Source organism: Rhamphochromis sp. 'chilingali' (genome assembly GCF_963969265.1).
Source record: "Rhamphochromis sp. 'chilingali' genome assembly, chromosome: 3".
NCBI lineage: Eukaryota > Metazoa > Chordata > Actinopteri > Cichliformes > Cichlidae > Rhamphochromis > Rhamphochromis sp. 'chilingali'.
The window spans coordinates 12,524,099-12,537,303 of record NC_137931.1 but is presented as its reverse complement, the minus strand read 5'-3'; the positions used below and the strand labels follow the sequence as shown (position 1 = coordinate 12,537,303).

General features: G+C 39.7%; 1 protein-coding gene across 1 annotated transcript in view; it reads right to left on the bottom strand.

Annotated features, from left to right (window-relative positions):
• Positions 1-3,212: 3,212 nt before the first annotated feature.
• The window catches only part of LOC308393526 (gamma-aminobutyric acid receptor subunit gamma-3-like), a 193,582-nt gene continuing 183,589 nt past the window's right edge, over positions 3,213-13,205 (bottom strand). Inside the window, exons 9-10 of the mRNA XM_080877349.1 lie at positions 10,260-10,453; positions 3,213-4,477 (exon numbers count right to left, since the gene is read on the bottom strand). Coding sequence (XP_080733475.1) covers positions 4,196-4,477; positions 10,260-10,453 — 476 coding nt within the window. The 3' untranslated portion in view covers positions 3,213-4,195. The remainder of the gene's footprint in view (positions 4,478-10,259; positions 10,454-13,205) is intronic.

Genomic DNA, 13,205 nt, shown 5'->3' with positions numbered 1-13,205 from the left:
CTTGACCAAAACGTTATTTATTAATATAAGCAATGTACCACGCACTAGAAAAAAGATATCTATTTCACTCCAGAGTCAGTTTTCATAAAATATTTCCCCTTGGAGTGCTGATCCAAGAGCAGAGTGGCTTTTTAGAAAATCCTACAGCCCCGCCCCACTCCTCAGAGATCTCACTGACAATCACAACAAACTTGGTGAGCAGGGCAAAAAGGGAAGTGATTTCTTTGACACCTTTTCTGTGCCAATGACTCTCCACTTTTCACACGAGCTGGGAAATTTTAATGGGGGTGATGAGGTCTCTGGGAGAGGCTCATGAGCGACTTTATTATGCTCGCCAGTGCTGATCCTGGGTTAGTACTCTGATTGCAAAGAGGCTTTATAAACACAGGTCCCAGTCAACTGAAACACACAGGTGGTTTTTGTTAAGACGTAGAAAATAGTGATATTTGATTTTATTGAAGTATCTACATGGACTAAGACACTTATAAAGTGTAGTAGAAATATCAGAGGTGAGGAGAGTTTACTGCGGTGTTGCCCAAACTCTGGTCAATTCAGTCAGTTCTTACACAGTTAGTTACATAAATTGTTGTCTGTGAAGGTTCTCAGTCATGCAGGTCATCGTAGTCAAAGGAGCTTCTAAGGTTAAATGGTGGGAAATCCCAGATTTAAGCCCAGTGGGAGTGTCCACCCAAGAGGGTCCATGTGCCTCTTGGGGGGACACTCCCATTGGGCTTAAATCTGGGATTTTCCACCACCATTTGACTTTAGAACTGAAGAAGTTTCTCGGATGAGAGGTGAAACGACTTCAAGCTACTTAAAGAAGTCCAGACGCTTTTCTTTCCAAGCTCCTCAGACTACATAGATCCATCAACTACTAATGCTGTGTCACCATTTCTTTTGAGCTAATGTATTAACCACTTAATACTGACCTGGTTACCTGTGAGCCTTAGGGGTAGGGATAATGTCCACCCCCTTGTATGCTCTAGTTCTGAAAAATGTACCTATTTAGTGTGCTGCTACAGGAAAATGTAACTATAACCCTAACCCTAGACCATTTGATGGTAAATGGTAGTTCCAATAGGAAAAAATTCTATGGAAATTATCCCATGAGATTTAATTTGAAAGATGGTAGAGGTTAAGGGTTTAACTATCGCAAGGTCACTGGCGTTCCTTCTAGGGTTAGGGTTACAGTTCCTTTTTGTAGAAAGTTGAACTGTTTGAAAATCCAAATGATAAATCTTTTATAAGGAAAAGTGTAATGCCTCTATATATGAGACGTCATTTGAAATATAACATCTCCTAGTTTTTGAAAATGTCCATACATTTTTTTCATGGGCTAAAATCAAAATTCCAAAGCCTCGATGGGTTGCCAATGACCTGGTGGACATTAAAGAAGTTAAATAAACAGAATAAGATGTGGCCCACAACTAATTGGGTGTTCTGTTTTTTTGTCCAGCAACCTTGAGGCTATTTGATTTTTACCTAAAAACCTCTGGACAGGAAACAAATGGCTCTTGGAGGCCTCATAAATAAAATATGTGGGATCCTTAAATATAAACTCATCTAAGCTGCTCGAACTGACTGAACTGAAACCAGATTGACTCTGGCCTTGCTACTGGCCTAACATACATTCCATATATACCTGTATGAAAATAGAAACATTAATTAGATACAACTTACATAAAAGCTTTTCTCTGAACATACAAATACTAGGGAAAAAGTGTGTGTGTTGGGAAGGAGAGAGGAAAAGGGCTGATTGTTCTACAAAGCCAAACAACTGCAAAAAACACCTTACAGTAAACAAAAGCATGTCTGAAATGCCACTGGCCCAGTCCAGCGTGTGTGTCTGCACGCCTCCACATATGGCATCAATTTTAAATGTTTGAGGAGGGCATGTGGGACTCCATTTAGAGTCCATGAAAAAGAATCTTGTATCATCCATTTTTCAACACTGTCCAATGTAGCATCTGTGTGTGTGTTTTGTGTGTGTGCATTTGTGTATGTGATATCACAATATGTAGAACCTATTTTACAGTACCTGGGATCATTTCCACCTGGGCACAGGACGATGTGCCTTGAGGGCCTGGCAGGACATCAGAGATTACTTTCATTTTTCGACTGAAAATAAAAAGTAAGCAAAACTGAAGCTTTCATCAGGGCTTCAATTTAATACACTCAAGCTATACTTCTGAAACTGAATGGGCCAGGTGCAGCATTTATGCATTTCTTCAGGGTTTAAGTGGCTTGTGGCCAAATCGAAAATGTACCCGTTTAACTATTTTCATTTTGGCACAACAATTTGTCTTTACTCAGGCCTATATCATTTGTAGCTTATAATTCTTCGGGGGGGGGGGGGGGGGGGGGGGTGTGAGAACTGTGTTCAACATTGAACTTGAACCAATCATAGTGGCCCTTGGCTAGCTTTTATATACAGTGTATATTCTCATTTCGGTATGCCAAATGTTAAACTGTATTTAACAACTGTCAACTCAGAAAAAGACAAAAAGACTAAAGTTTGTTTAATAGCTCTATGTAAAACTTGCTAACTAGTTACTGTTTAACCTAAAGAGTAAAAGTGCTAACTTATGTCTTTAGTTGCCGAAGAATTTACAAGTCCAAAAACTGTAAGTTTTACAGGTCCTGGCAGATATCCCTTTAGGCAGATCTGGATGCTTCTCCCAAGTTTCAGTGTTTGCATCAGGCTTGCTAGCTACTGGCTGCTAATTTCACATTCAGACATTAATTAGTCTCCTCAATGAACTCTTGGCAAAGAAAGTCATGCTATTCATTCTCTAAAGTAAGTGTTCCTGAAAGAAGCACAAGTAAATTGTTGGATCATAAAAAATAAGGAGGGATAATGTCATTCAGGGAAAAAGGCCAGTTAATATTTTGTTACTCTATTTCAGTTATAAATTATATACATAGAACCAATATAGACAAAAGGTAAATGCATTAAATTCATTTTGCTTTTACTAGAATAACGATACATTTGGAATTGAAACTTCTCTCTAAAATAAACCTACAAACCCCAAAAGTCTTCTACCAGTAAACTAAATAAAGAGCTAAATAAAGACCATTATTTGAGAATATAAAGTACAATTTTGGAAATATCCAATTTTTCCTTTAAGCCTAAGTAATGCATAAATTATATTAAAAACTCAAAGTCTATTTAAGTAAGAAAAAAAAACCCTTTTTTTAAACTGGTGTGTTCTTGGAAAAAAGCAGCAGTACTCCAACCCCAATCTGTTTACTGCAACATACAAAATATGCCCAGGTAGTTTTAGATCAGTCTGCAGACATTATGCAGTTTTTATATAGTTGTTGTGTGCGAATATAGCCCAGCATTCATTAAAAACTCCCAAATCTTCTTGGCATGTACTGTAAACGGCATGTTCAAACAAAATAGTCATGTTCAACAAAACAGTCACTGACTCAATAAATAAGATTTTACCATACAACCACTGCCCCTGGCTGGAACCCATATTTAACAAGTAACAGCTGATGTGACCTGCTGTGAAAGAACAACTAGTTCCAATAAGAAGAAGAACAAGAAAACAACTATTCTCAAAAAGGGAACTAATTCTAGGGTACAACTAAAACTAATGTGCTACGAAATGAATGGTGAGCGTTGGTTTTTAAACATCTCCAGTGGTGAGAACTGTGTTCTGGGTTTGTTTCATCAAAGACTAAACAGCTCAGCATGCGGCGGTGTGATGGATGAGGTAATAAAGATAATGAAGGGAACTCTGAAGCTGCTTCTCTCGGTGCCGCACCCTTTCTAAAGAAGGCACTATGGGTGCTTCGCCATCTCCACGACCAAGAGTCAGCTCTGCAACCCCTGTTCCCAAATGTCTCTGAAGTCACAGCTGTCTGTTGTTTGGTTTCTGAGAGAGTCATAAGTGGGACTCATCCATTCAAGTTAATGCTGGCGGCTTGTTATTCTACTGCTGAGCGATTTATTCACGGTGGAGTGGCACTGCTCAAAGTATCATGGCCTTTACACTGTGCACCCGAGCACACGTGTATTTTTGAATACGTCATATCACTCCAGAGGCAGCATGTCCCTCACAAGTCCCACACAGCAGATCCACCTCATTTCTTCCCCTATGTTTAGCACTGACCTCAAATCACAAGCCGTGGTGCAAAGTGCCGCGGGCTGTTTCAGCAGTGCCCACACATCACGGCTTGAGACAGACTAGAGGTAGAGGTAGCTGACCCAGTACACAATGTTAAAGAGCAAGAACGAGGTGGGGAAGAAAACCCGGGAGTAGGCATCCAGCTCACGGATGTTGACGTGGATCCGTCCTTTCCTCCAGCCGCCTTCTTTACACTCCTCATAGCAGCAGAAGAAGCTCTTGCAGTCCTTTCCATCCAGGCACTCGTGCAGACAACTGTCATCATAGTCATGCCAGAACAAGGAGTTGCCCATGGGCATCATAGGCCGAGGGGTGGGACCCATGTTGAAAGACGAGTAGGCCTAGGATAAAAACGGAGAGAGAGAATAGGTGAATTAATTAAGACTTACGTAATCTATTCCCGAAGCAATGACTGTCACATCAAAATTACAAGCCACAGCTAGGCATAGAAAGTCCAGATCGTCAATGCGGCTAGCAATCTTAGGCTTTAGTTAGTCAACAAGTGTACCTGATGTTTGGCTTCTAATCTCAGTGCTAGTCCAGGTCCAACATCAACAGCCAATTTGTGATCTAGCTAACATCATTTTTGGGGGGCGGGGTCACACAACTCCATAATTCAGAGACATTTTAGAGGTACTTGAAGACATTTTTTGACACTAATATAAAAGTAGGATGGCAGTGTCCTTGCAATAAGCAAAACTGATGGTTACCTAGTGAGTACAATTTTTCACATTCAGTGACCAACTGCAAGTAGTTGCGGCAGCCAAATTTTAATCGAAATGCAATTGCACAGGTTGCCTGGTGGGAGACAACCTGTCTCTACACAATCACAGTCAGACTAAGACTGACAGAATGGCAAAAGTTTGCATATAATTGACTACTAATGTATAAACATATACAGATTGTCAACATGCTGCAATCAGTTGGTCAGTCTGTGCTGATGAATGTTAACTGCATTAATAGACTGTGGTTAGCCCAGTCCATGGGCAAACTCTTTGCTATGTCAAAATGCAAGGTTGCCAAGCCCCTGTGTTATTTTTCTGTTAAAATTGTGTCCAGTAGCAACTATGTCACTATATGTGGAGAGATTTCTGAATGTCTTTTTCAAATCTATGAGGTTCAGGCTGGACTCTGAAGAAGTAGTAAATGTGACTTTCTGTTTAATGTTGATTTCTGAGAATACAGACAGCAACAAATTTGTGATAAACATATACTTTCTTGTAACTGCCAACTTGACCTTATTGCCATTTTATCATTGTCTTGAGGCACCAAACATACTTAGAAGACAATAGCTAACTGCAAGTATTTGCAAACCTTGTCACCCAAGATTATAAGTTCATTGCATACAGTTACAATAATTGTGGTTGGGCTGTGGGCTCCAACCACCTATAACTGTAGCATTACACATATCCTGGCTATGTTGCAAGCCTTTCTTTTTCTTTTAGGTGGTTAGTGAATGTTAGTAATTTTATGTCTTTATGCTAAAAATTGCAAAAACGAATGCTAAAATTACATTCTTCTTTCCACTTAAATACTTTAGGTTCAAAACTATTTCACATTTTGCCACGAGCCTGGGCTACTTCTTTGTAGGTCACCAACTATAGTAAAACGATGCAGATACTGACGTATATTATCATCATTAGCCTAATAAGCTAGTTGCACGACATAACAAGAAGTCTCGAGCACTGCCACTTCATAAAAAGCTCCATTGTTCAGATGATTGCTAATATTTTCAAGCAGTGCCCTTTTTGTTGTATTGCACTATATTTCATTAAAGTATTAAAGGAGAAATTGTGCCTTCAGTAAATTACCACACTCTGTATGATTTATCATTTCTCCAAAATAGAGAGATTATAAAGACACAAAGCCATGGCATATATTTATTGATGTATTTGAGTGCTTAAAAACTCCAACTTTCAGCACACAATTGATAAGCTGAATAGATTTTTGAGCGATGTGCCATTCTCATAGTTCTGCTGTTATTAGTTATAACAAAAAAAAACAAAAAAACAGTACCAACAATAACATTTTGTGTAATCAATTTCTAACAGCACAAGGATTTCTGTGATGTTGAAATTAATGACAGTGTTCAATCATATTGTAAACCAAACAAGCTGATTTACAAAAGTACAAATGGCTAAGAAATATGTTTTGTTATTTTTTCTTTCACATAATGCAGCTTTAGAAAGAATTTTTGAGACCCCATTGCCAAATAAGTACCTCCTGAGAAAATTTGTTACATGACTCCCTCCCTGATGTTTATGAAATCATGCGAGGCCAACTAATTGGGTTAAAATCTTTTTTAAAAGGTTTCCCGTCCTCCACTACTCTGTTGAAGGAAGGGTGGTAGGCGAGAGAGAGGAATCGTTAGATGTGTCGTGTGGAGTAAGAGATTTGACGGAGTGGGCAGTACAAGGGAACGACACGAATGGTGGTGATTTGGGAGGGGGGGGCTTCCCCACAGACAGAGCGGGCCAGAATACAGTGAAGAGTCAGAGATGCAGAGGAGGGGACTGTATGTAACACAACTTAATTATTCAGCCTGAGCTGGCAGTCTGTTTTAGCCCTGAGACACATTCAGCAGAACTCCTCTACACTGGGAGAAAATAATGAATAGGGAGGGGATCTGGAGAGAGGGAAATGACAGCAACAGTGGCTGACTCAGTCTTAGTAGATGTGCGCCGACGCCATTAAAGCATTCGCGGCAGGTGCAGCCTTGAGAACACCCACACAGAGTGGTAGGCTCTCATACAGGAGTGGCGGGTTGAAAAGAAATGCATTCAGCTGCACACATGTGCTAATACAGACATGTCAAACTCCTGGGTAGATATTGTGTATTTCCCATATATATATATATATATATATATATATATATATATATATATATATATATATATATATATATATATATATATATATATATATATATATGGGCACCCTATGGATCAAATCAATATCAGTTTTTGAAGGTTGGTGTGATTACAGCGAAGACAGTGAAAGAAAGTATTCAGTCGCGTTCTTTCCTCTTCAGACACCTTAACCACTTTACACCCACCGGGTCATCAGCAACCTGCTAGGATTTCGTGTTTCATGCATGAATTTGGCATTACAGTTTTGTTTTTCAAAGCTTTTCCATTCGGGTGTTCCAAATAGGCAACAACTTTGTAAAAGGGCTAGACCGTAATCTGTCATTCCTAAACAGGTAACTGGAAATGTGGTTACAATGAAAAAACAGATCTAAAAGGGAAACAAACTGATAAAAATATAGTCTGGTCACCTTTTTTCTACTTATGACAAGATGGAAACTGTGGAGATGTGCAGGAGTAGGAGTCCTAACAACAGAGTGAGGAAGAGGTGGAGAAAGGTGACAAGTAGAAGAAGAAGAAGAAGGCTGTAAGAAAATATATGGAGGGACATAATTAGGAAGGGAGAGATTCAATGATTCAGGTAAAGTAAATAGCTACTTTGACATTGAGCCACTGCAATAGCTAAACTTCAGCTTTTAATTATCACATGCTGTAGTGCAAACCAACTATTCTAACTCAACAACGACTGTACCAACCTGATTAAAACCTGTTTTAATACCAATAATCAAACAAAATGAAATATATACATAATGTGTATGTAAGAGCGATCATGGTGGGCTGTCTGGACTTAAACTGCCAGGGCTGAATTTATTGTTGCAGTCCAGCTCTGGTCCGTAGTCTGTCTTTATTTGTTTGTGGGTTTCTGTTCTTCTCGGCATCCCTTCTTCTCTTGCTATTGTTCATATGAAGGCTGGACCTAGCCTCTTTGGCTTCAGGTACCATTTTATAGTCTTAAGCAGTGTTTCCCAACCCTGTGGAACCACGGCACATAATTCACATTAGAAAAATGACACGGCACACCACCAAAAAAAAATGTCACAAAAAGCTTATTGATATTTTTTCCCCGCGCACCAGGTATAGTGGAATTGGCTCGGTGTGTCCCCAGTATACCTTGTTGCTTTCTTCTGACCGCTACTCATGCTAGGGCCTTCATCTGGGTTGGAGTTTTCTCCAGGACCCAGATCAGATTGACTACTTTTTTCTTTTCAAATATTTAGTTATTGCTATTGCGCACTGTGTCGTTTCACAGCATGACTATTATGTCATTTCTTCTTCATCTTCGTCTGTTTTAATGGCAATTGGCTACCCAGTCCTTGTAGGAAGTGTAGTTCAACTGCCCTCTAGTGGAAGAGAATGTAATTGTTCTGCCGGTTGCTTAGACCAGCGGTCCCCAACCTTTTTTTGCGCCACGGACCGGTTTATGTCCGAAAATATTTTCACGGACCGGCCTTTAAGGTGTTGCGGATAAAAACAACAAAATAAAACCAGTGCCAGTACCATAAAAAATAAGATTTATTCATAACACAGGAAAAGACCCAGGGAAACCAAGTTAACGATAAAAAAGATGAAAAAAAAAAATCACAATAAAAAACTATAAAAACCCTAAAAACAACAAATTTCAAATCCACCTCAACTCTCATGGCCCGGTACCAAACGACTCACGGACTGGTACTGGTCCGTGGTCCGGGGGTTGGGGATCGCTTGTTTAGAGTACTAATCAGGTGGAACCAGGTAATCTTCCACGGCACACATGATCATTTCTTCGGCAAATACAGTGGTTGGGAAACAGTGGTCTTAAATTTGGGATTTTGGCTGCTACCACACAAAGAGCACTGCATTCTCATACAGTAGTATATATTTTGTTACCCTGTATTTATACATGTGCAATGACAATACAGTTAAATCCTAATCCTAATCCTAGTGACAAGCAGTGTTGGTCAAGTTACTTGAAAAAAGTAATCAGTAACTAATTACTGATTACTTCCCCAAAAAAGTAATCCCGTTACTTTACTGATTACTTATTTTCAAAAGTAATTAATTACTTAGTTACTTAGTTACTTTTTAAAAACACGATTTACAACCTGAATAGGTGATAAAGCGATAGATCTTTCAGCCCAATTCTACTTTTTCAACATAATCCATCATACAAAATGTAATCAAATGGAAAAGTCTCTTTTTAAAACTTGTTTTGTTAGTTTTAATCTTTTAATTTTATGTATCAAGCAAAAATTTAATTATATGCAACATTCACTGACTTGAATAAATTAGTTTAACGTTTAAACCTATTTTCTGCACATTCCAGCACATAATTTTTTTTTGTGTGTTTACACTCACTCTTTCAAATAGATGCACGTAAAACACAGCAGAAAATAAATAAAGTCAAAGACTAGCAGTCCTGTTGCTCTATTTTCACCTGTAAAGCAGGAGTAGGGCAGGCGGAGGTTTACCCTGGTGCAGGTGTGCGCGGCGGTCAGTGGAAGAATCCGCGAGTTTCTCTGTGAATTTCCCATTACGTCGTCGCGCACTCGGAGCTTGCTTGGAAGTTTAGGGGGTTTTTTCGCTGTAAAAAGAAGTTTTCTTCCCACGCACAACGGACGCTAATGTTTTTGTCACTTTTTATGGAATCTAACTCAAAGTAAGGTCAGTACTTCCACGCTTTAAACGCTGCACGCTCACACTCTCTCCCACAATCGATATATTATCCGTTGTTGATCTGCACACAGCTGTTGCCACGAACGGCGCACTCGCTTACGTCACTGTCATGAGACATTCTCGCAAAAAATCACGGTTTTAGTAACGCAGTAACGCAGCGTTCCTACGGGAAAGTAACGGTAATCTAATTACCATTTTTGCAATAGTAATCCCTTACTTTAGTCGTTACTTGAAAAAAGTAATCAGATTACAGTAACGCGTTACCACCCATCTCTGGTGACAAGTCCATCACAATATAGCTGTCCCCTAACATACCCTGGTTTATTGTCTGTTTTACTCTAAATGGGACCATAATTTACAAAATGAACCTCAGGTTGGATTGAATAAGACTTCAAGCGAGTGATTGAGACCATAAACCTACTGAAAAACTGCTTACAGAGCTCATAAATCAAGTGAAACATAGGCCTGTTTTCTCATAGCCTTCTATATAATCACACTCCTTTTTGCAAACAATAAGTCTGGTGGTTGTTAGAAAGAATGCAAGTTTGATGCACGCGGTCCTCCTTTTTGCTACTCATTACTCATACACTCACCACAGGCTTACCATTCTCTTCTTTGGGGGAGGTCTGCGTATACTGTAGGAGTAGTAGTTGAGCATGGCGTACTCAATCATGGCAGCGAAGACAAACATGAAGCAGACGGTGACAAACAGGTCCATGGCGGTTACGTAGGACACTCTAGGAATAGAGTTTCTGGCCACTGTGCTCAGCGTGGTCATGGTCAGCACTGTGGTGATTCCTGCAAAAGTAACAGAAGCATGAGGATAGGAAGGAGAGTCACTTCACAAAGCATGCACGATGAATTGCTGGTCAGCAGTAGGATGACCCATGTGGATGTCAGTGATTATGTAACATGTGAGCAGCACTTTATTAATCGCTATTAATAATGCACATGGGGTATTCTGGGTAGATGTCCCCAGTCTTGCATCAATCCTTTCTATTAAACACCCACAGCGGGATACGTTTTGAGGGTGGTGCAGCAGAGCGGTCGTAATTATCAAATGATTCAATGTAATTTTTCTTTTTATTCTCTCTCGTTCCACTTACGATCAAAATGATGTTTCAAAAAGAGATCTGTGGGTTAAGCACTTCTATTACACAGAGGCTTATGAGGCAGATCCTGAGTTGTCTCTGGAGTGGTGCAAGTAGTGCAGCCACAACTCAACAAGCACATTCCTGTTTTTGTTATTTCTGTATATCTGCAAAGGAATGTGATTCGGGACCAATCGGATAAATAGTTGTTAAGATGGCCAAAAAAGAGTGACACACATGGAGATTCCTTGCAAATACCTTGTTTGCATGGGGAATACAGTATATTTAAGAAAACAACTACGAAAAATAAAAAGAATCCTGTTTTTTTAGTAAAAAAAAACAAAAAAAACAGCAAAAAGTACAGTTTATTTAAATTCTACATTTTTTTTAAACATTTCTTTCTATCCTGTTTACCTTTTGTACCAAAATGACTCATCACTATTCTGATATTTTATTTTTATGCTTTTTTATTGGGCATATCCAATAATTCACTCATTCAGCCAAAGTTGAACTGTCCTGATGTAGTCCTGTCTCTTTATAAACAACCAAATATCAGTTTTCGGCTTCAACAGCAAACACCGAATATGCTCTCAAATACATTATCATTGATTATATCAGTGATGTGTTCACTGACAATGTTTTCCCATCAAAAACTCTGCACTTTTCACAGTTGTGTTCAGACACTGGAAACACTTTACTTCAGGTCAGGAAAAAAAACAGCTTCTCCGACCTAAACCTAAACCTGAAGTTGCATCTGAACTTAATCCAGAGCGTAAACCCAAGTCTAAAAAGCTTTGTAGTTGCATATAATCATCATTTTGATGACTGTGTTGAGGTCAGTGAAGTGAATGATTTAATTAGCCATGGTTGCTACTTCCTTTTGGACTTTTCTCTCTGACATGATCTTAGTTCGGGCCTCGTGTTCAGCCAGTGATGATGGTGATAATGGTTTTGTTCTCTTGCTTTCATTGCAGGGTCTCCTGCAGATGCAAAGTCTTCTTTGCCTCTTCTTTTGAAAGCTCATCTGCGATGTTGCTGCTTTCCTGTTTTTGCTCCTCCATGACTTTATGTAAACCAAAGCCTCATGCTTAAAAGTATGAGGCTTTGGTTCTTGGTCCAAATTCAGTGGCGTTTAATTTTTTTTTTCAAAGAAGGGTCTCATTGGTGCAGAGCTTAACTTTTAAGCTCAGTAACTTCACAGCTGGACCTCTGCTGCTCTTTCAGGTGTCGCTGTTCCTTCCCTGGATGAGCAGATCAGCCTGTCTGTGTGTGAAGTCTCAGTGGTTTAGGTTGAAGACTGCACACACAGCTCTGCAGCACTTCTTTCTTCCTGCAGGTCTTGGATAATCTTGTCTGGTTTAGCAGTTGTATGATTATTATCTGTGTTAGCTGTGTTGTTCTCTTCAGTACCCACATTTGAGGTTCTCCACTGTTTTAGACTTGGACTTATGACTGAAAGCCTCTTCCAGCTGCTCCTGGCTGCATGTAAAGCCAATCCAGCTGAGTCTTGGAGTCTGAAGTTCTGCTGTTTGCAGATACCAGTCTGGTATAACTGGTATCTGCGGATGTCCTACATTAGGTATCTGAGAGCACTGACCTCTCTTGTATCATATGGGACTCTGTCCTGATTGGGTCTCAAAGTGGGATTGGCCTGGTGATACCAAGTCCCCATATTAAGCACAGGGTTAACTCTTATTGTCACGGCGAGTGAGAGGAGCCGTGCGGAGGAGGAAAAGGAGGATCCACACGCAGGCAGTCGTGAAGGTGTAAAAGGTGATTTATTGAACACAAAAGGAGAGGCAAACGGCAACACGGAGAACTAAACTATACTGGGAAACAACTAAAACTACAAAGCACAAACCTGAATGAGAACGAGCAGAGGAGAATGACGATGGACAGCAGGGAGAGCACACGGATGTGACATGGTAGATACACAGATGACGCAGGGTGGAATACACAGACGGACCAGCAACAACAATGACGGAAGACATGACTTAAATACACAGAGAACCACAGGGGAATTACACACAGGTGGTGGACACAGCTGGGAATAATCAACAAGACTAGACAAAGGTAAAACTGAACACACTCACATGAGACGCAGACCTTCACAATAAAACAGGAAACAAAACACACTTTACTAAGACACAGACTAGACAGAGACAGACTTGAAATGACATATGAAACTAAACCCACATCTTAAACCCAGATAAACAGAAACATGGAACTCTAATAATAGACAAACATTACCATAACACGACAAGAGAACAAGAACACAATCCCTGATGCAAACTTAAATCAAAACACAATAAACTCAAAATACTGGGTCCAACAGACCCAGAACCGTGACACTTATGACCCCTGCATTTTCCTCCATATGCGTTTGCACTTTGGCTATTGTAGCATCTCCGTATATTATGTTTTTTGGAAGAATTCCATTTTTCTTTTAAAACAAAAGA